At 43.7% G+C, this 20496-nt stretch overlaps 1 protein-coding gene across 1 annotated transcript in view; it reads right to left on the bottom strand.

The window, feature by feature from the left end:
• WWC1 (WW and C2 domain containing 1) overlaps positions 1-14048 on the bottom strand; it is a 54661-nt gene extending 40613 nt beyond the window's left edge. Inside the window, exon 1 of the mRNA XM_026858226.1 lies at positions 13960-14048. Within this exon, the coding sequence (XP_026714027.1) occupies positions 13960-14027 (68 nt within the window). The 5' untranslated portion in view covers positions 14028-14048. The remainder of the gene's footprint in view (positions 1-13959) is intronic.
• Between the last annotated feature and the right edge of the window lie 6448 nt (positions 14049-20496).

Below are 20496 nucleotides of genomic sequence, written 5' to 3'. Positions count from 1 at the left end.
ATGTGTATAAGAGACAGGTCTGGCACACAGTAAGAACAAGGCACAAACATTTCTGTAAAAGCTATGTAATCCACCAAGATGTCTGTCTTACCTACTGTTACATTTCACTTTCAACACATTGCCTTTGCTATCTGAAGCAGTGCTTGAATTGCTATTTTCACAGAAAATTTCAATTTAACTTAAAGCTCTGCAGTGCAAAAAAGAACTCAGAGCTTCACAACATGGAACTGTGAAACTTACTCAAAGTTTCACTGAAAGATTTATTTTTACTGTTCTTAATATAGACTGTGTACCAAAAGCATGTTTATATAGAAAATAGAGATCACCTGAAAATAAAATAGAATCTCAGTACTTCTGATTGTTATCCCTTTATCCATGTTTTTCCCTGTGGATCAAGCTGTTTCCTCAGCTCGAGTACCCAAATGCTACTCTGAGTTGACCAAGTCAGAGGCACAAGTGTAAAAACATGCACACTGCCAACCCTCCCCAGGATGTGGCACACCAAGGGCCTCGCTGTTCTCCTGGCACTCTGACACTAGGGTGGGTGCTCCTGTGGGTGCCTTCTCAAATACAAGCCCATCAAAACAAATGCAAAAAATCCTCAGTGTCTTCAGAATGGTCATGCATTTGCCAAAAACCCAAAAAACAACCACAAGAACTGCTTTCCACTTATCTCCTTATGACTTCAGAATCAAACTGATTTTTAAAAGCTGTCTAAGGACTGGTCTCAACTTCACACACATCAGGAAAACCAGCACGATGATACTTCAGCCTAACTGCTTAGGACTTGTGTTGTAGTAATTATTTGATTGCCTTGATAAGCATGACATTGCTCTTCCATGGCCCAACACTTTATTAAAAAAAAAATTCAGTGACAAGTTTTCACCTGTAGTCCATGATAAAGCTTAGATTTAATGCTTATTGGATATTATCTGGAACAAGGGAAAGGAAGAAACATTAGTATTTATTTATTTGTAAAAATCTGTTTATAGTCATCAGGGGTAAAGTGTGCCATCTAGGCCATGCAAAATCCAAGCAGTCTTTTCCAGTGCATCATGTGATTAGTAACACTCAAAATATTGCTATGAATTGATTTTGTGATTACTGTTTTGCTACTTCTACAGAGAGCTTTGTAAGAAGTGGTGTAATTTCATCCTGGGTTTGCAGTCTAACCTTGCACACCCGCTTCCATTCAGCCCTACAGACAGATTAAACCAGAAACCATGCATTTCCCATGTCCCAGATACAGTGCTCAATATTTCGACGAGTGATCCAAGCAAACATCCCTCAACGTGGAGCAGTAATTAAGCACATACTTAAAGTATACTAGGTGAGGGTGTGCTGCAGGTATAAAACATACCTCAGTAGCTTAATTTGTACGACACACAGAGTGGAGTTTTCTGCAGCAGAATTCTGCTCAAGAATCACATCTAAGATTAAAATCAAACTTTTATTTTTTAAAAACAGAACTGGGTTGCACTATCAGCCCCAGGACTTGGGGCTACTTTCATCAAGGAATGGCACTGTAGTGCCAACTTTGATGCTCCAAAGTTTAATACCAAACTCATAAAGCTCCTGCTGAGCTTTTGTTCAGTCCTATTTTGTCAGAAGCAGCTGAATTCCTTCTACTTGTGCTCAGGAACTCGATAGGAAGGCAGGACCAAGCAACTGAAGGATGCTTATTTCTGTTTTCCATATGAAGTGCAATGCATGAACTACATCCAGTCAGTTCTTTCAGTTGGAGTTTTGGAAAAAAGGGAGAAAAAGCAAGGCAGGATCAGTCTGCTATAGCAATGACATAAGCCAACTGGCCAGTTACTAGGGCTCAGAAACAGATAATAATTTCACCTTTGAGATTCATATTTTCAGTATATCTCACAAGGAGCACCCACCACCAAGTACAGACTAGTGCTGTTCTCCCTGGCCAACTGCAAGCTTGCAACTATCCTATTTATACAGAAGAGTAAGTATTCATTAAAGGAGAAATCTGTCATTCAACTAGCAAACAGAAGAGTAATTAGTTTTAGAATTAAGAGAGTAATTCCATTTATTACAGACAACATATGTCATATAGCTATTTCCCCAAATAACTGCAGCTTCATAACCAAATTACTTACTCTTGTAAATTCCTTTCCCTTGCTGTTGTGGGAAAAACTGGCACAAATCAAAGCAGCAGTGCTACAATTACTGATGAAAGACATGCAATATGTTGTGTAGCCAGACTATGAATAAAGCATAAAAAGAGAAATAAAATTATTCCCTCGTTTTAAGATATAATTTAAAGGATTGTGATGAAGACCAAAATAAACCAGTTTTCCAGAGGGGTCCAAAAATCAAGCATCTCCCTAATCACACTCAAAACATAGCATGACTGATTAAATGAGCAAAAGGTAAAGTTTCTTTCTTGCAGCAAAACATGATTTAATTAGCATATTATTTGTGCATAAAACTGAACTGTTTTGGCATTTGGAAAGTTAAAGCTAGGGCACATCTGCAAAACTATTTCCTTTGAAACATCTCCTTTGCAATTCACAAAGCTTCCTAGGAGCCTTGGAACAGTCTCATCCACTCAGTCAAACCACATTATCATATAGTAAATCCTCTCTGCAGCTCAACCAGCAATCTAGAACAATTGATCCCTTTCACCCACTATGCTTATAACTAAGGAAGAAAACCTACAAAATGGTTTATGCATTCCTTACCCTTCCCTCCATTAGGAAGACCTCCAGATAGGTTCATCCAATGTTCAAAAGAAAGAAATATACACAAAAGTTCAGAAAAACCTGACTTTGACTTCTGATCTCCAGTCACAAAGAGGGAACCAAGGAATAAAAGTTAAAGTCTGTAGGTATATAATTTTTTGTTAAACCTACACTAGCCTAGTTAAAAGAGATAACACTTTCAGACACGAGTTTGTCTGCATCTTCCAGCCACGCTCGCTTTGCTCTAATGCCCTTTAGAGAATTACTTAGACCAGAACTACTCCTGAAGCTCCTCATCTGCTTCTAAACTGGAGGCTAAACTCAGTGTAGAGTTTCTATAAGAGAAACCAGTCTGAGCTAGAGAAGATATCTGTAAATCATAGCCTAACTCTGGCCTTCTAGCACACCAAAAAAGTAACCCACATGCTCATCTCCTATCAACTCACCTGTATCTCATGTTCATCCTCCTGTGCCTGCCCTCTCCTATTAGACCCATTAATCAGTGTCATTTTTAGGAATATTTAGTATTTTGAAAAAGACACATCAACGTAGATTTACCAAGTTCCATCATAGTTTCATAGTTTTCAACATGTTATTTTTCATTTGATTTCATTCAAGAAATTCAAATTTACTTGAGCAATTGCAATTATTCATTAGGACACCTGAAAACCAGGTACCCTCAGCAACCACCTGACAGAGCAAGTCAAGAACACCATTTCAGAAAATAATCCTGATAAAGAGGTAAAAGATAACAGCATCACCCAACTTCCTAACCTGAGGAGTATCTTACAGTCTTCAGGCAAAGGCAGGCTGAGGGGAAAGCCATTGCCCAGCCACTGGCCAGTTGAACACACCAAGACACTTCCATCTTTGTGAAACCTCTGTCCCCAATAGCTCAAGTATTTGTAGAGCGAACAATGTTCAAATCCTGCTCCCACAGTAGGAGACAAAGTTAGCTCACTAGCTCTAGTTTAAGTCACATAATTTTTAAATGAGAAGGGTTTCTATATTTCTTATTTCTGATCTATCACCTTTAGCTTCTTTCCCAGATAACACCAGAAGCCAATGTTATCATGTGCAAACACTATTAAACGGAAACTTGCTCATCTCAGATTCAGAAAGCCTTTCTATAGTCTTTAACTCCGCTCTTGTCAATCAAAAACCTCATTACACAGGAAACTGAAGGCAAATAATCCTTGTATAACAAGTTTTTGATTGACATAAGGTTTGTTAAACATGGCTGTAAGATCAGAGGTTCCTGACGGGAACAGAAGATGGGTGAACAGTGCCACTTACAAATCTGGAGTTAATATTACAAGGATAACAGAAATCAATTCTGAATTTCTTAAAACAGGAAATACTATTTTTGTAATAATTGGACTTCAGAGAAAATTGGTAGTCCAATCTACCAAACCCCCCCAGAGCTTTTTAGTTCGGCTCATGGCTATGAGTACGTATGTGCATGTATGTGTATGCACAGACAGCAAAGAGCATGCTTGGGTCACCAAGACATTAAGCAGTTATAAATCAACAGTGGATTGCCAAGCTTCTATGCTGTATGTAAACCCACTTAATCCCTATGTTCGCAGGGTTCCTCAAACCCCCATAACACAGCAAAGCCATTGAAACAGTGGAGCCTTATTTCAATCAGTTCAGTACAGATCACATGGCATTATACAAAAATCTTTCCTGACACTATATGGGTAAAACGAGAGACCGGGGGATTTCCTACAGTTCACTGTACTGACAGCAGTGGCTCACTGCATAAGGAACAAAGGTAGCACCCGGATCATGCAGGACCTTTGTGTCAGCCTCTCTTATAGCTACACCATTAGGCACCAAAACCTAACAGCTCTACCCATTTCTCCCTATCCCTCCTGCACTCAAGGGTACACAGCAAGTATATATGAGGCATACTGGTTTCATGGGTAAGTCAAGCAAGATAAAATTATGAGTTCTGGCAGATACTTCCATTCATACCATTTATCTTATAAAAACAAATAATTTTTTAACCCACCATTTTGTGGGAGAAGCTTGGACTAAGGTTTTATTTTCAGTGGCTTCTACTTCAATATTTTTTTATTTTTTTTTTTTTTACACAGCATTTCTTCATTTCTCATTTGAATAAAATTCACTGCTCATTATGTGCCAGGATGACTTACACAGAACAGGACTGCAAAAGGACTAAGCACCTCGATTCCAGCTGTGACAGTGGAGTAGCTGTACACAAGATCCCTGTGGGTCTGAGTTTTGAGGAACTTTTTAATGGGTAGAGCTCTTACTGCAACTTAGAAGGCTGCTGCAAGAATCACTGCCAGGAGGCTCGACACGATGACATACAAGCTTCTTTGTTTTTAATGAGGTCATCCCATTCTCAAGACAGACAATGATTATTTTTAAACTTCAGCATAGAAAAACCTATCACTTTGCAGACAAATTTTCTAGGACTACAGCAATCTCCTCCTCACAAAAGCTTTTAAAAATAGACTCCTACACATTTATTACTCAACTTGGTGATCCAGCCCTCAAACACACCAGGGCTATTCGTCACTATAGTAACTGTTTTCCCTGGGAGCATCTTCTCTCACTGCAGGGAGAATTGCCTTTGGAGGCTGGAGGTGTGGCAGTAAAGAGGCCCTGCTTTACCATCTTGCTAGCAGTTTTCCTTGCCCCATCACCACACACTTGGGTACGATGAAACACTCCCCTGGATTCCCACTCCAACTGCAATTTAGGGAAAAGGTGAGGAGAACAGCTCATCCCTAACAGCCACTATCCTCAGCAGTGACACAACAGGCAACTCTGGGCCAAACAGAACCCTCCATTGCACCAGAACCGCAGCAACTGCAGTGGGTTTAGAAGGGGAGACCTCCACACTAAGGGGAGCAAGCAGAGAAGAATAATTCAGGACCACCACAGGCAGATAAGAACTATGAATGGGAAAGTGCTTTCCAAGTAACAAGGAGAAGACTTCAAGAAGTGATCACAAATTTGAGAAGCTTCTTAACTATGTTCCAAGGAGTCTGATAAGAGATCAAATATGACACTTCAAACTTTTGGAAAACAGACATTATTCCAAGACCCACACAAAGGCATAGTCACTTCTAGTTACCCCAAACAGATGTCACTCCAATGACTACCAGTGTGTACAGCATTGCAGCCTGCTCCTGGTCTTGCTGTGATAAAGGGTAACTAGGAACAGAACTATACCCTTTACATTAAAAATGGGGTCAAGTCTGAGAAAAACAGCTTATTTACAGTTGTTGCTGTAAACTTTGCTTGAACTACAATGTAAACATCACCAATAACAATGCCTTAAAAAACAACACATCTCAAGTAACTCAGACTGTAGAGCTGTTTTCTTTTCAGAGGTGTTTTCCTTCGTTGCCATGGTTATTGAGCAGCATCTCAGTCTCCCAAAGATCTTTCATCTTGCATCTCCTCTGGTCCCCGAAGCTCCATGCACTGGACCACATCTGGGATAAGCAAGCCCAAAATATTATCTTCAGAGCTTATTTTCCAAGCTATCATAATTTTAAACAGTTTTATTTACACTGAAGAACTCGGTGATGTCCTCTACTGCTTTTTGGCCAGGACATGAGAATAACCCCTGTGCCTCATTCAGGTGATCCTGAGTTGCCTGTAATTTGCCTGTTTTTCTTTCACAAGTAACATCTACATTCTCCTTTTTCTACAGAAATTAGTCACAGGCTGCCCAAGTAGATTCTACAAAAAGCCGATCAGAAGACACCAGACACCTGAAGTCAGGCAATAGACTATTTCAAGCATTCCAAACACAAATACATTTACACCTTTAATAGTAATACAATTCTACTACTCAAACAGATTCAGAGAAGCATTGAGCTATATAATCCACAATTTACCATGCCACCAGCCACAGCCTAGTTATGTATCAATCTAAATCAGCTGCTTGCTTGTTCTATCCCCTTCTGAAAAGGCTTGCATGTTTACAAGCTCTACTTTGCACACAGTGAGAGTGTTTGCCCATTCATTTCTTTTCAGTACAGATCATTTAGCCCTGGAAGCAAAGAACTACCAAGTTATTTGTGAGGTGAAGACTATCAAAAACCACTTACAGATTTTAGATCATTCCCAGAGATTAACAAACTGGTTCTGCTAGAAGGAGAGAAGCAGGAGGTCAGTCATACCTTCTTAATCACTCAAATGCAAAATTCCTGGGATAGTTCAAGGTTAAGAAGTCAGGAAATGGGAGTTGAGGCTTCTCACAACATTAACTTGCCTGCCAACCTGTATATCCTGCATGCTTTCCTGAACTGATTAAGCAGAAAAGATGTTAAAAAGGTACAGCGTGATGAGAACAGTGCAACACTACTAAGCTAAAAGCATGCAAGAGTTGGAATTTAACTGTGCAAGTAATTAAAATGTCTTCAGTTTTAAATAGTTGAGGTTGTTTTTTAAGTTTGCCTTCAGTTTTAGGATGAGAAGCAGCCTTGCCACCTGCACAGCCTGAATAGATTAACTAAAACCAAGTAAGCTCTCTCTCCACTCAGAGGTTTGACTGTTCTCAAAGAAGGGGACTGACTGGTCACTTCACAGTAAGGGGTAAATTGTCTACCAAACATCCAGACAGAGTAGTTAGACTAGTTTCTTGACACATTTTGGAGATTATGAATTGGCAGGCTTGTCTCTGTTCTTACAGCCTGCACTCCTACTTCTCTGAAAGGCTGCCTGTAGTGTGGGTGGCAGCAGTTTACATTGGCAAGATGCCTCAAGATAAAGAGGTGTATAGGACGGACTCCCCCCTCTCAGTACAGCTCCTATAGCAGGAAACCAATAGCTACTGTCAGAAAAATATATATACTTGAGATTTTGGCAATGATCTAAGTACTGAACAAGTGCTGTACCTCAGAGTTCAGGGTGGACGGCAGCATGCAGAGACAGGCAGTGACAGCAGAGTAAGCACTGGCCTGACCGTTTGGATGTCTCTAAAGAGGAACAGATTTGTCATTCATTCCACAATTGGACTTCATTAGGCACTGAATTTTCACTTCCTGTATGGTGATTAAAACCCTTAATTCTTTGAGAAGCCATGCATGTTGCTATATTTCTTACCAGCATGTTCTATCTCTACTGTGAAAAAGAGCAGTATGACAGCAAATACCTCCTGCATCACTACCAGCTCCTATGCCCTTTATTCACATGGCATTTGAAGTGGGAAAACAGCTCGAGGATGGCATTGATGGACTCTACCCAATGTAGAAACCAAGCATTGCTAGTATGGGAGCTTATTTAGAAAGGGGCAAGGGAAGCACAGGCGGCTGGTTTTACATGCACATAGTTCGCAAGCTGCTCTCTGGTTCACCTCCTACCAGCACTGTGCTAATTGCTAACTCCATACAGCAGCTTTAGCAGGACTGTCTGCTTGCTATTTCTGCATTATAAACGTTCATATTGAGTTATATAGCTATTTGATGTTCCCAATCCCAAGCAGCAACATTAGCAGGCTCTTTGTTCTGCATCACTTGCAGAACATAGTCTAGGCGAGCAGCAGGGCATCATCACAGCCTCTTCCGCTCTCTTCCCCAAGACAGATCTACTGCAGCCACTTAGCTGTTGTGCAATGCCTAGATCAGTTCTGGAAACATTACTTCACTGCTCTCTAATCTGACAGCAGCCTGTCAACTTGGAAATCTCGTCCAGGTCCAGATAGAGCTGTATCCAGCTACACATAGGAACCTACCAAGTCAAGCGAACCCTAAAGAGGCCCAAGTGCAGTCACAAGAGGACATGGGCCCCTTCAATGCCATTGTAGACTCAGCAGTACCAGGTAAAAACAGGAGTATTTCTATCTGCCTGTAAGAATCAGAGGAGATGCCTGCCTGGTCAAGATCATCTTGGAGCCGTGGAAAACACAGAACAACAAAAATCCTTCTAGTTGCAAAGCAACTGTCAATTCAGGATACAGAACACATACTTAAGCATAAGCACTGCTCTGCAAACTGTAATCCATGCCATATCCTTTAAGAGGGGCAAACCAAAACTATTTCAACAGACTCAGCCTTGCAGGTTAGCACTGAAGATAACCTGTGAAAATGAAGGCACGGCACCTCACCCCTCCTAAGAGGGGAAAGCCCAGCTTACACTGCACTCAGCTCATGGATGCAGCGACTGCTGAAGCAGCTGGAATTCACAATATCAGATTTACTATCTACTACTGGTGCTATTAGTGTTGGTGCAATGCCTTCTCAGTTCCTGAAGAGTCATACTGTATAAAAATAAACAGAAATGTCAAAACAAGAACAGATGTCTAGAACAACCTTGGGAGAGTAAAGCTTTAGGAGATGTAAAGAGTAAGTATTTCTTCACAGAAGCGGTTGTTGGGCATTGGAATGGGCTGCCCAGGGAGATGGTGGAGTCCCCATCCCTGGAGGTGTTCAGGAGTCAGGTTGACTTAGCGCTGAGGGACCTGGTGTAGTTGGGAACTGTTAATGTTGGGTTCGTGGTTGGACTGGATGATCTTCAAGGTCTTTTCCAACCTAGACAATTCTGTGATTCTGTGTGATTCTGAGTTAGAAGCATAAGAGTAGGAAGCTAATAGGTTTAGTAACTTTTTTCATCCAAAGTGACAAAGCCTTGATTTACTATGTAGTTAAGCCACCAAAAAAAATATTCCAAACTGTGTTTATAGACAGAACTGTACAAAGCACAAAACTTCAGTACTTCACACACTACAAGGGAGTCAATACAAATCAACAGCTACTGAAGTATGCTCACTCATTTGAGGACAGCTGAAAAGAGATTTGCATCATCAAGTGAGTTTAATTGATTTAGTCTTACAAACATAATTTATTTTGCATGATCCACTAACAATATATTTTGCCAACAGATTAAATTTGTGTTCACATGGAAATGATAACACCCCTTGCTCTTTGCATTCCCCTTCCTCACCTATCCTGCACAGCTTCAAGCCCACTTGCAGTCCTTCTGCTGGCTCCAAAGTGGCACAAGCAGCCTGCTGAAGATCTGCAGAACCAGCACTCAGCTCAGGAAGGAAGAAAACAGTCCATCTGCAGAGAGGCACAGGCCCAAGACTCAGGGACCACAGCTCAGATCAAACTGGGAGGACTATGGTTTTGGTACTGTCTATTTTCAAGATGCTGGAACAGCGCCACTAAGGTGAAAGGCGCCTTCATCAGGTTCAGGACACACACTTCATCCCAGGCAAAGCCAAACATATCAGCACCATGGTATCTTGAAACTGGGATACTGTCCGCAGCAGCCCTTGCAATTCCCAGCTGCCAGGTCCAGGGTGGTGAGCAAGATCCCCGTGCACAGAGAGTGTCCACAGCTGGAGCACGTGTGACACCAGGAGAGCTGCTTGAAACACGGGCAACAGTCTCCTCAATTGACACTGTGCTCGTGGAGGACCCTTTCCCCCTTCTTTGCAAAGAATTTACACAGCCACAAGAAAAAGAAATGAGTTTTCTCAAAGCACTCTAGATCGGTGCATGAGGCTGAGAAAGGGGACAGTCATTCTTGAATTCAACACAAGTTTTATTATACTGAGTTGCCCTGTCTCCTGACCAGGAAGAACATTTTGGTCTTACTCAAAATTTTTAAAATTTGAGACAAATCCCAGAAGCAACATGTCAATCTTCAGAATTCAAGGGAAACCTCCTTATGAAAAATTCATTTCCCAAGACTGTTTACAACTCAAATATTATTGCAGGGAGTATTATCTGAGGATCTCTGTGAACATAAGCTTATGGATGCAATCATATCAATTGCTCAAAGAGGATGTAAGTGTAAGGGCTCAGCAGTTAAGTACAAGCCATAAACCATATCCTGATCACAAATTATAACTGGTTGCCAAAAAACCAAGGTGGTATCTTTAAACGTGTGTGTGCATGTGTGTGAAAGTGTCATCTTTTACCATGGGGTAATTGACAGTTATTTTGCTGTAAAGGCCTTGTGGAGAAAGACTGCTTTATGTTTTAGTCTGAGGCAGTTAAACAAGTTTCTACCCAACACAGCACATCATAATTTTTCAAGTGTCCAGTAGACCTCCACAGAGATACCAGGTTATCAAAAGCTTTAGTTATTCCACAGTTCAAAATCCACAGGATTTCTTTCCACTAAGCAAAGACTCAGCATAGGTACTACTTCATCACTGCTGCTCACACTCCTTGCTCTAGGTATGTGTCAGGGAAACACCTTACATAGTCTTACTATTAATATTTAGCTACTATTTTACTTTAGTGTATCAGAGTACAGGAACCTCACTCCAAAGGAACAGTCTTCCTGTTTCTAATATACTCTGGTGAAGGTGACTAAAACCACCTTAGACTGCTTGTTCTTTTTGATATTGCTCTATTCCTACTTCTCCCATCCCCACTTCTTCCTCATACAACAGATGTGAAAAACTCATCTGGACCTTGAAAGATTATCAACTCCTGACAGTCAACTACTCTAAATCCCTTTGGAAGGAATAAAACACTTAGAAATATTTTGCATAAGAGAAATTTTCTAAGCAAAATAAATCGTCAATGGTCTTAGCTTATTACCTTTGGTGTGCTAAAGCTTCTCACTTACCAAAATCATTTTTCTCCACAGTCAGTCTCTTGCTCTTCCAGAGAGTCAACTCTGTTAGCAATGCCTCCAAAGTTTGGGAAAAAATTAGCAACCTTATTCCACATTTTTTTAAAAAGGCCAGATTTAGAGCATTCCGTCTCAGGAAAGAGTAAAACATTGCAACTTTTTATAAAACAAAATAAAATCAGAGTAGCCCCTGAAGAATAAATTCTGGTTTTGGTGATGACAAAAAAACCTTGCTGGCATTGATGTGATCATACAGGAAAAAGTTTCACCTCAACAGTACTGGCCATTCACCGCTGAAAGACACAGAGCTAATAAGGACATATAGGACCTCCTACTCCCTTGCTAAGTGACTGAGTTACAGGCCCTTGGGACAAGACCACCAGCATTCTGCTAAATCAAGCTGAGAGCAAGCCGGTGGTCCTGCAGGCAATTCACTCCTCAGAAACCCAGGTCACAAACGCTGCACTGGAAAGATGTAGGTTGCTCAGCATTTAACGATCCACTCCCCTCAATTTATATTGGAACTGAATGCCTGGTAGTTGTTTCATTACTAGTGGTTTCAAGGTTTATGATACCCTGACAAAAGAGTTAGTTTCAAGTCTCTAAAGGTTCTGTACCTCATTCAGTAGAGACACCAGCTTCAGTACCACCATAATAACTGCTCCATGTTAAGAAGCAACAGAGGTGAATCTGAACAGAACATGCTGCATTTCACCCCGGCCTTACAACATGATTAACTTCAAATGAAAAAACAAAGATGCTATATTCATCTTAAATATCATGGCAAACAAAAGCTGGGCTTATGGTACAAGCTCAGATGAATAAAGAGGCTGGCTAGCAAGTGCACCAGTTTTGAGAGAAATGGTGTGTTTGTGCCATCCTGTGCTTTGCCCTGGAGCAGGCTGTGAACACACAGCATATTCTCTGTCACCCAACCAGATATAGCACATGCCAGTCTACCAATCCTGACAACTCCACCACTCAACAGGACAAAATACTACCTCCATGAGAGCAGAGGTGATGGCAAGACTACTCATTGCACTCCTCAGCAAGCTGACTCCGCTCATTCAACTGAGAGACAAGTCTTCACATACTAGAGCAAATGGACTGTCCCAGCCAGCAGGAGTAAGCCAAACTCAGTCTCCATGAGCAGAAGCCATACCATTCCACAGTAGCTAAGACCAGACTTCCCAAGATCATTAGCACACATCCAAATTCCTAACACACATCCAGATCCTCCAAAAATAAAAAGGATCTGAATTTGCTAAGCGAGGCAAGAATTTTGCCTAAATGCTCTAAGCTAACCATTTAGAAAGTAATTACCTAAAAGACACTGGCAAGCACCTGAATTCCTCTATCAAACCACACACAAGAGTAAGTTCATCTAGCCATGGAGAAAGAGGGTTTTTAATCTATCTTTGTCAAGACAAAAAACCCCACAAATTTTAAGTATATGCTCCCAAAGTTGCATCACAGTCCCAGCAATAAAAGTGCCACAGTCACAGTCAAGCTGTAATGATACTTAGGATTTCTTCAGCAATGCAGCATTTATAATTTTGCAGCACATATTCACAGTTGTAGTAGTAAGTGTTGATTTCTTTTTTGTACTACGAGGGTTGCTTTTTCTGTGCTGTGACACTTTCCTGGGACATGCTTCAGCACTAAATACATCCAAAAAAGCACCCAAAAAACCTAAAAAATTTTTAAAAAGGATTAATTTCTAGGCAATGCAGTTTCTTAGCCTGAATCAGCATGTGACTGTACAATGACATGTGCTAGTACAGAGAAGGAAGGGAGAATTGTGTCAGATCTACAGCACAAAAACATCAGCAACTGAGCCAGACTAATGGTTTGTTGCTCCCATAAAAAGCTTCTCTCCCACCCTACGCACCGTTTCTTTGCTCCTCTTCCCAGTCCAGCAGCGCTGCTCTCCCCTATCACACCCTACGAGCCCTCCCAGAAACTGCTTCCATTCAATAACACAACAGAAGAGTACCCAGACTTTTCTGCCGAGTGAATTTACAGCTGGGTTAGTGGGACTCAGTAGTCGACAGCATGCCAGCAACAGAGGAGTGTCAGGAACAGAAACAGCGCTGGGGAAAATCGTACCACCCCCCTCGTTGTTTGTGATGAGCTATCTGGCTGCTCACCAGATTCCTGGGCACCAAACTCGTAGATGAGCTTTATCTGCCATGGAATCGTAATTAAAACTGGTCCTCTCGAGTGGCCCATCTTCTCCAGCTGCCAGGCTTTGCCTTGCTACTGTCTTCAGAGTCGTAACTACTTATAAAAGAAGTGCATAGAAACAGTCAACTTTAGAAGCTGGTCCCTTAGATTTACACACACCCTCAGACCATGCCAGCCCTGCCAGGGGATCGACAGATGCCCTGCTGCCGACTGAAGGAAGCGATCTCCTGAAGACCTGACAAGGAGCTGTTTGTTGGAGCTCTGTGCAGCCACAGCTCTCGCTCTCAGCCCGGCCACGCAGCACAAACTGCGCAGCACGGCCAGCGGAGGAATGCGCTCGCTGACTGCACCTTTTCATCTCGATAAGGATTTTCAAGGTCATGTTCGCTTCCCTGTTGGCTCCTCCCCAGCTCTACTGAAATCCCAAGCACGCAGCCCTGGGCCCTGGTGCACATTCCCACCCTCTGCGTCTCCTGGACACCGGCACAACCTGTCGCATTCCTCCGCAGCAGCAAACCCCAGCCTTGCTCGCAGCCAGCTCCCTGAGGTTCGCAGCATCTCTCTCCCAAGAGCAAACAGGCACAGCACCGCAGCGGCAGCTGCTGCACCAGCAGGCCCAGCAGTTCCCGTGCTGCAGGGTCAGGATAACACTGCAGTGTGGCACGTGACCAGCAGGATTAACATTTCTGAATTAAATATTTCATATAAAAACAGGTTGCAGCCTGGGCCAAAGTCTAATCAAACTCACAGCCCAAGAGGAGGGCTCTAGTCGTTCCTTATGTTGTGCATGCTAAAGCACATGGCTACATGAACCAGTGAGCCTGTCTTTAAGGGTGCTGTGTGGAGGCTGCCTTTGGGACAGTCTGTCACCCTTTCTCCACACCCCAGAGCAGCCAGCCAAACCAGCCCAGCTCAGCGGCCAAGGGGGAAGAGCAGCCTGCCAGCCCAGGGCTCAGGGGAAAGGAAGCGGTGATTGTGCTGGGCCTGGGAAGGCCCTCTCTTGCAGGCACAGGGGATGCAGCCCCCTCTCCTTTGCCTAGCAGTCATTGCTGCATAGATACAAGAAGCTTAAGGACCCACATACACTCCCTACACCACGTAAGATTTCTACATAACTACTGAAGAATCATACATGCTGCCTGCTCACAAAGCCAGCTAATTATACAATCTGTTAAGCATGTATGCACACACAACAGTGCTTTGAGTCATTAGAGGACGGGATTTATACTTCACTGCACGCATCTTGCTCTTTGTGAGTGCGTGCCTGGATACAGCCAAAATGAACACAAGTATCTGGAATGTCTGCAGCTCGCTGGCCAGAGCATCTGAATACAAAGCTGAGCCCTGCGAGAGTCTGACTGGCTGCATGTGACCCCCAGTTGCACATATTGCTCCCCCAGCGATGTTTAAAATCCTTATTCCCTTTTTACCATGCTGAGCACCTGAAAGCAGACTACGGCATAATGTTTAAGCCGTAAGAGTGATGTTAGCAAAGAAAAAGCAGCAGTGCAGGTGATGGGGTTGTGAAGACAAAGAACTCAACATCGGAGCCAGCAGCTCTGCCTGCCATAATGCAGCTGTCCCGGGTTTAATCCCAGCAGAAGGGCCCTGGCACTCCAGCGGGCAGGGACCTTGGTTCCTATGGCAGCAGCCACTCCTCAAGCGCCAAGCCCACACCAGATGGAGAGCCCTGTCCTAGGTGTTTGCCAGACAGATAATGCCATGGCACGTCAGAGACGCTGTCTCTTTCCTTCCGTCATTTTATCTTCATCTACTAGTGTCTGAATTTGCTCCAGCTGAATTCAGGAAGGTCGACTGCAATACGACAGCTGTCTCCAGAGCAGCCTGGGTCCACAGCGCAGGCTGGGGTCCCCTCGCAGCAGTGGCTGGCAAGATGAATGACAAAGGGCACTGCACAAAGCCACAGGGCTGCAGGCAGAGAGGATCTACCTGTGCTCAGCACTTCAGTTAACATCTCCTTTTACTCCTGTACTCATTAACAAAGCATTTGGGTGCTTTTTACGTAAAAATTGAGAGCAATAGCTATGGTTGTTCATGGATTATATGATGTTTCTGGCATTTCCGATTTTTAAAAGAATTTCTTCTGCTGAAGATTTCACTTCAGCTTCCCAGGTCTCCAAATATCCAACGTTACCTGCAGGACAGCTCTACCCCCACCATGTCAACTGGCTTCATCCCCATAAGATGGGTCCATCCTATGGAAGAGCCCTGTCCTAAGGAATCGTATATTTATACTTATGTTGTGCTTTTAAAGTGATGTACTCCACCCCAGATTTTCAGTTTTTACCTTCTACGCATTGCCATTTAGCCAGTATTTAAGATTCAATCATGGGTTGGTATACAGGGCACCTGACCTTTTGACATTAGAAAGGATGCACCTGTCCCAGAGAGGGAAGGGGATTTTTGGGCAGGACTTAGCTGGGCTCATTGACAGAGCTTTAAACTAGATTTGAAGGGGGAAGGGGGCAAAACATTGGCCCATGTGAAGTGCATATATACCAATGCACACAGCATGGATAACAAACAGGAGGAGCTTGTAGCTGTGATGAAACAGGAAAATTACAATGTTATTGCTATTACAGAAACATGGTGGGATGTCTCCCATGACTGGAGTGTGCCAATTGATGGTTACAAGCTCTTTAGGAGTGACAGACAGGGAGAGGTGGTGGGATGGCTCTGTATGTTAAGGACTGTTACAATTGCTTCGAGCACAGGTGTAGTGAAGACAGGGTAGAGTGTCTTTGCATTATAATCAGGGGGAAGGCCAACAGGGCAGATGTTGTAGTAGGAGTCTACTACAGGCCACCCAGCCAGGACAGAGAGATGGATGAGATATTTTATAGGCACTTAGGTGAAATCTCATGATTGCTTGCCCTTGCTCTTGTGGGCAACTCACTTCCCAGACATCTGCTGGAAATACAACATGGCAGAACGAGACCAGTCCCAGAGATTCCTAGAATGTGTGGGAGACAACTTCCTGATGTAGCTGGTGAGTAAACCGACCAGAGAAGGTGCCCTGCTGGATCTCCTCTTTGTGAGGAAAGAAGGACTGGTGGACGATGTGGAGCTTGGAGGCCGACTAGGACACAGCGATCATGAAATAATAGGAGTTCTCTATTCTCAGAGAGGTCAGGAGAGAGCTAAGCAGGACTGACATCCTGGACTTCAGAAGGGCTGACTTTGTTTAGGCACCTGCTTGAAAGAATCCCCTGGGAGACTGTCCTGAAGGGTATAGGGGCCCAGGAAGGCTGGGCACTCTTTAAGAAGGAATGTTAATGGCTCAGGAGCACGCGGTCCCCAGGTGCTCTAAGAGAAGCCGACACCAGAGAAGACCACCCTGGCTGAACAGGAAGCTTTGGCTGCAACTCAGGGAGAAAATGAGAGTTTACAGCCTTTGGAAGAAGGGGCTAGCCACACACAGTGATTACAAAGAGGCTGTGAGACTATGCAGGGTGGAAATCAGAAGGGCTAAAGGCCCAACTGGAAATTAATTTGACCTCTGCAATCAAGGATAACAAGAAAAGTTTCTATAAGTATGTCGGTAGCAAAAGAAAGTCCGGGGATAGTCTCCATTCCCTGCTAGATGCAGGAGGAAATTTGGTAACAAGTGACGAGGAGAAGGCTGAGGTGCTTAATGCCTTCTTTGCCTCAATCTTTAATAACAAGGTTAGTTGTATTGATGAAATCCAGCCTCCTCTCCACAGCCAGAATACAGAGACTGGGAGAATGACCCCCCTGCAATCCAGGAGACAGTGACCTACTGCATCACATAGACATACACAAGTCTATGGGACCAGATGGGATACACCTGAGGGTGCTGAAGGAGCTGGCTGGGGTGCTCGCCAGGCCACTTTCTATCATTTACGAGCAGTCCTGGCTGACCGGGGAGGTCCCGACTGACTGGAAATAGGCCAATGTGACGCCCATCTATAAGAAGGGTCGGAAGGCTGATCCGGGAAATTACAGGCCTGTCAGCCTGACTTCGGTGCCCAGGAAGCTGATGGAGCAGCTCATCCTAAACAGCATCATAAAACACATGAGGGACAACCAGATGCTCAGGCCCAGTCAGCATGGGTTTATGAAAGGCAGGTCCTGCTTGACAGACCTGATCTCCTTCTATGAGAACCTGGTTATTGGATGAGGGAAAGGCTGTGGACGTAATTTACCTTGACTTTAGCAAGGCTTTTCACGCTGTTTCCCACAGCATTCACACTGTTTCCCACAGCATTCACACTGTTTCCCACAGCATTCTCCTGACAAAAATGGCTGTTCGCGGTTTGGACAATCGCACACTTTGGGTTAAAAACTGGCTGGACAACGGGGCCCAGAGAGTTGTGGTAAACGGAGTTACATCCAGTTGGCGGCCAGTCACGAGTGGTGTCCCCCAGGGCTCAGTTTTGGGGCCACTCCTGTTTAACATCTTCATTGATGATCTAGACGAGGGGATCGAGTGCACCCTCAGTCAGTTTGCAGATGACACCAAGTTGGGCGGGAGTGTTGATCTGCTCGAGGGTAGGGAGGCTCTGCAGAGAGACCTGGACAGGCTGGAGCCATGGGCTGAGCCCAACTGCATGAGCTTCAATAAGGCCAAATGCCGGGGGCTGCCCTTGGGCCACAACAACCCCCAGCAGCGCTACAGGCTTGGGGAGGAGTGGCTGGAGAGCTGCCAGTCAGAGAGGGACCTGGGGGGGTTGATTGACAGCTGGCTGAATATGAGCCAGCAGTGTGCTCAGGGGGCCAAGAAGGCCAATGGCATCCTGGCTTGTGTCAGGATTAGCCTGGCCAGCAGGGACAGGGAAGGAATCTTGCCCCTGTACTCGGCACTGGTGAGGCCACAACTTGATTCCTGGGTTCAGTTTTGGGCCCCTCACTACAAAAAGGACATAGAGTTAGTCGAACATGTCCAGAGAAGGGCAACAAAGCTGGTCAAGGGTCTGGAACACATGTCCTATGAGGAGCAGCTGAGGGAACTGGGGGTGTTTAGTCTGGAGAAGAAGAGGATGAGGGGAGACCTCATCACCCTCTACAGCTGCCTGAAAGGAGGTTGCAGAGAGCTGGGTTTGAGCCTCTTTAGCCTGGTAGAAAGTGACAGGACAGGAGGGAATGGCCTCAAGTTGTGCCAGGGAAAGTTCAGACTAGATATCAGGAAGCATTTCTTTCCAGAAGGGGTTGTTGGGTGTTGGAATGGGCTGCCCAGGGAGGTGGTGGAGTCCCCATCCCTGGAGGTGTTCAAGAGTAGGGTCAATTTAGAGCTTAAGGATCTGCTGTAGGTGGGAACTGTGCTAGGAGAACGGTTGGACTAGATGATCTCCAGGGTCCTTTCCAACCTAGATGATTCTGTGATTCTGTGAACTCCAAAATAGAAAGATTTAAAGCATTTGGTGCATAAGGCACAAAATATTATTTAGGGGCTTTGTAATAAGTCAAGCCAAACCACCTCCATTGCATACATTTATCTTCTCTGCAAGTCAGGGGATGCAGCAGACACCAGACACCAACTCTGTAATCAGGTTTGTCTTGGAAAAATATGAGTTAGTCAAAATAAGCTTGTAAAATCTAGTAGAGACCACAAAAACCTAAGAAGGTACAGTAGGAAATCACATCTTCCTTTATGCCATATCAAGCCTCAGCACCTGCTTCTCTGTAACAGGGTATTCTTCTCTCAGTTTTCAACACAGGGGATGTAACCAGGAAAAGCAGATAGTGTAGATATGCCTATGCTCTTCTCACAAAATAAGCCCACTTGTAAAGCAACCTAGCAAACAAGTCACGGGATCTGCAGGTGCTTTAAGGCACAAGACATTTCACTCCTGAGATTTTCTTCTGGGGCATGAAATGCCCTGGGTCATGAGGGACATCAGCCAGAGCACGCCCTGCCTTCCCAGGAGGAATAGCACAAGAGGCAGCATTACTTTCCAAAAAGCCATGTTTAAGACCCAAGTTAATTATCAACTCAGTTGCTGTGTGCAATGCTTTATACATCCACCTTGCTCACACAAGAAAGTACTAATAAATTTGAGTATTTAAATCACCACCACTGGATTTCCAAGCTAACACATCCACAAGGAGAGGCTCACATGTCAAGAGATGTCAAATTCCAGAACAGGATGTCTCCACATTTAGGTTGTCCTCATCTCCAGTTCCTTTAAACAGTAACTTTCCTTGAAATTGAGAGCGCTAAGTTCTGAAAAACAAATTACTTCAAAGCCAGTCTTCTCCATGAACAATCCAAATCCTGTATAGCTCATACTGTTAGAAAAGACATCCTTGTCCAGCTCACCTCAGTCACATTTTCCCTTCTTCCACCCACTCAAAAAAGGAAAAATCCTGGGATTTTTTCAGACAGTGAAAATACTATTTTGTTCCAAGATCCCTCAATAACATTTTTTTTTTCTCCGTAACTATCATTTTTCGTAGCCTTTATAGCTGCCAGAGGATAAGAAGCAACTGAATGAGTAAAACCCCATTTTAGGTCTTACTCAGTGAAAACCAGTATTTGTAGCAAGATACTTCAGGTAAAACTAAAGCAGCAGGGAAGTGGGAAGTGTTATCAGACCAGATCTCTGCGGATGCATACACCCCCTGTAAGGGAGCTCAGGGCAGACACCAAGGAGTACAGCTCGCACACACCATGTGTGCTGCTCTCCAAGCAGATTATGCCAGGCACTGTGCAAATTATCAGTTGCCTGATCTAGTCTCAGCTATAGCTTGTTTATAATTTACTGAAGCTGTTACAATACAGCCATCACTGTTGCTCAAGGCAATTACCTAAAATATCTCAGCTATTCATTTCCATCCTTCATTTTAAGTCAAAGCTGTGTTTAATGGATCTGACATTGTGCCTTATAACACTGTACATCTGGTCTTAAGCAAGCCATCACAAAAGCTTACAGGTTTGAAATTTGCTGCTTAACTAAGTACTACTTCACCATCAGCACCTGAATGAAATGCAACTCCCATCCCAGTAATTTTTCCAGCAAATGGTTTCACTGCATTATCCATTTTA

The sequence above is a fragment of the Athene cunicularia genome (genome assembly GCF_003259725.1).
Source record: "Athene cunicularia isolate RWA chromosome 13 unlocalized genomic scaffold, athCun1 chr13_part1, whole genome shotgun sequence".
Lineage (NCBI taxonomy): Eukaryota > Metazoa > Chordata > Aves > Strigiformes > Strigidae > Athene > Athene cunicularia.
Note: the sequence above shows the minus strand (reverse complement) of the source record. Positions and strands in the feature narration are given on the sequence as shown.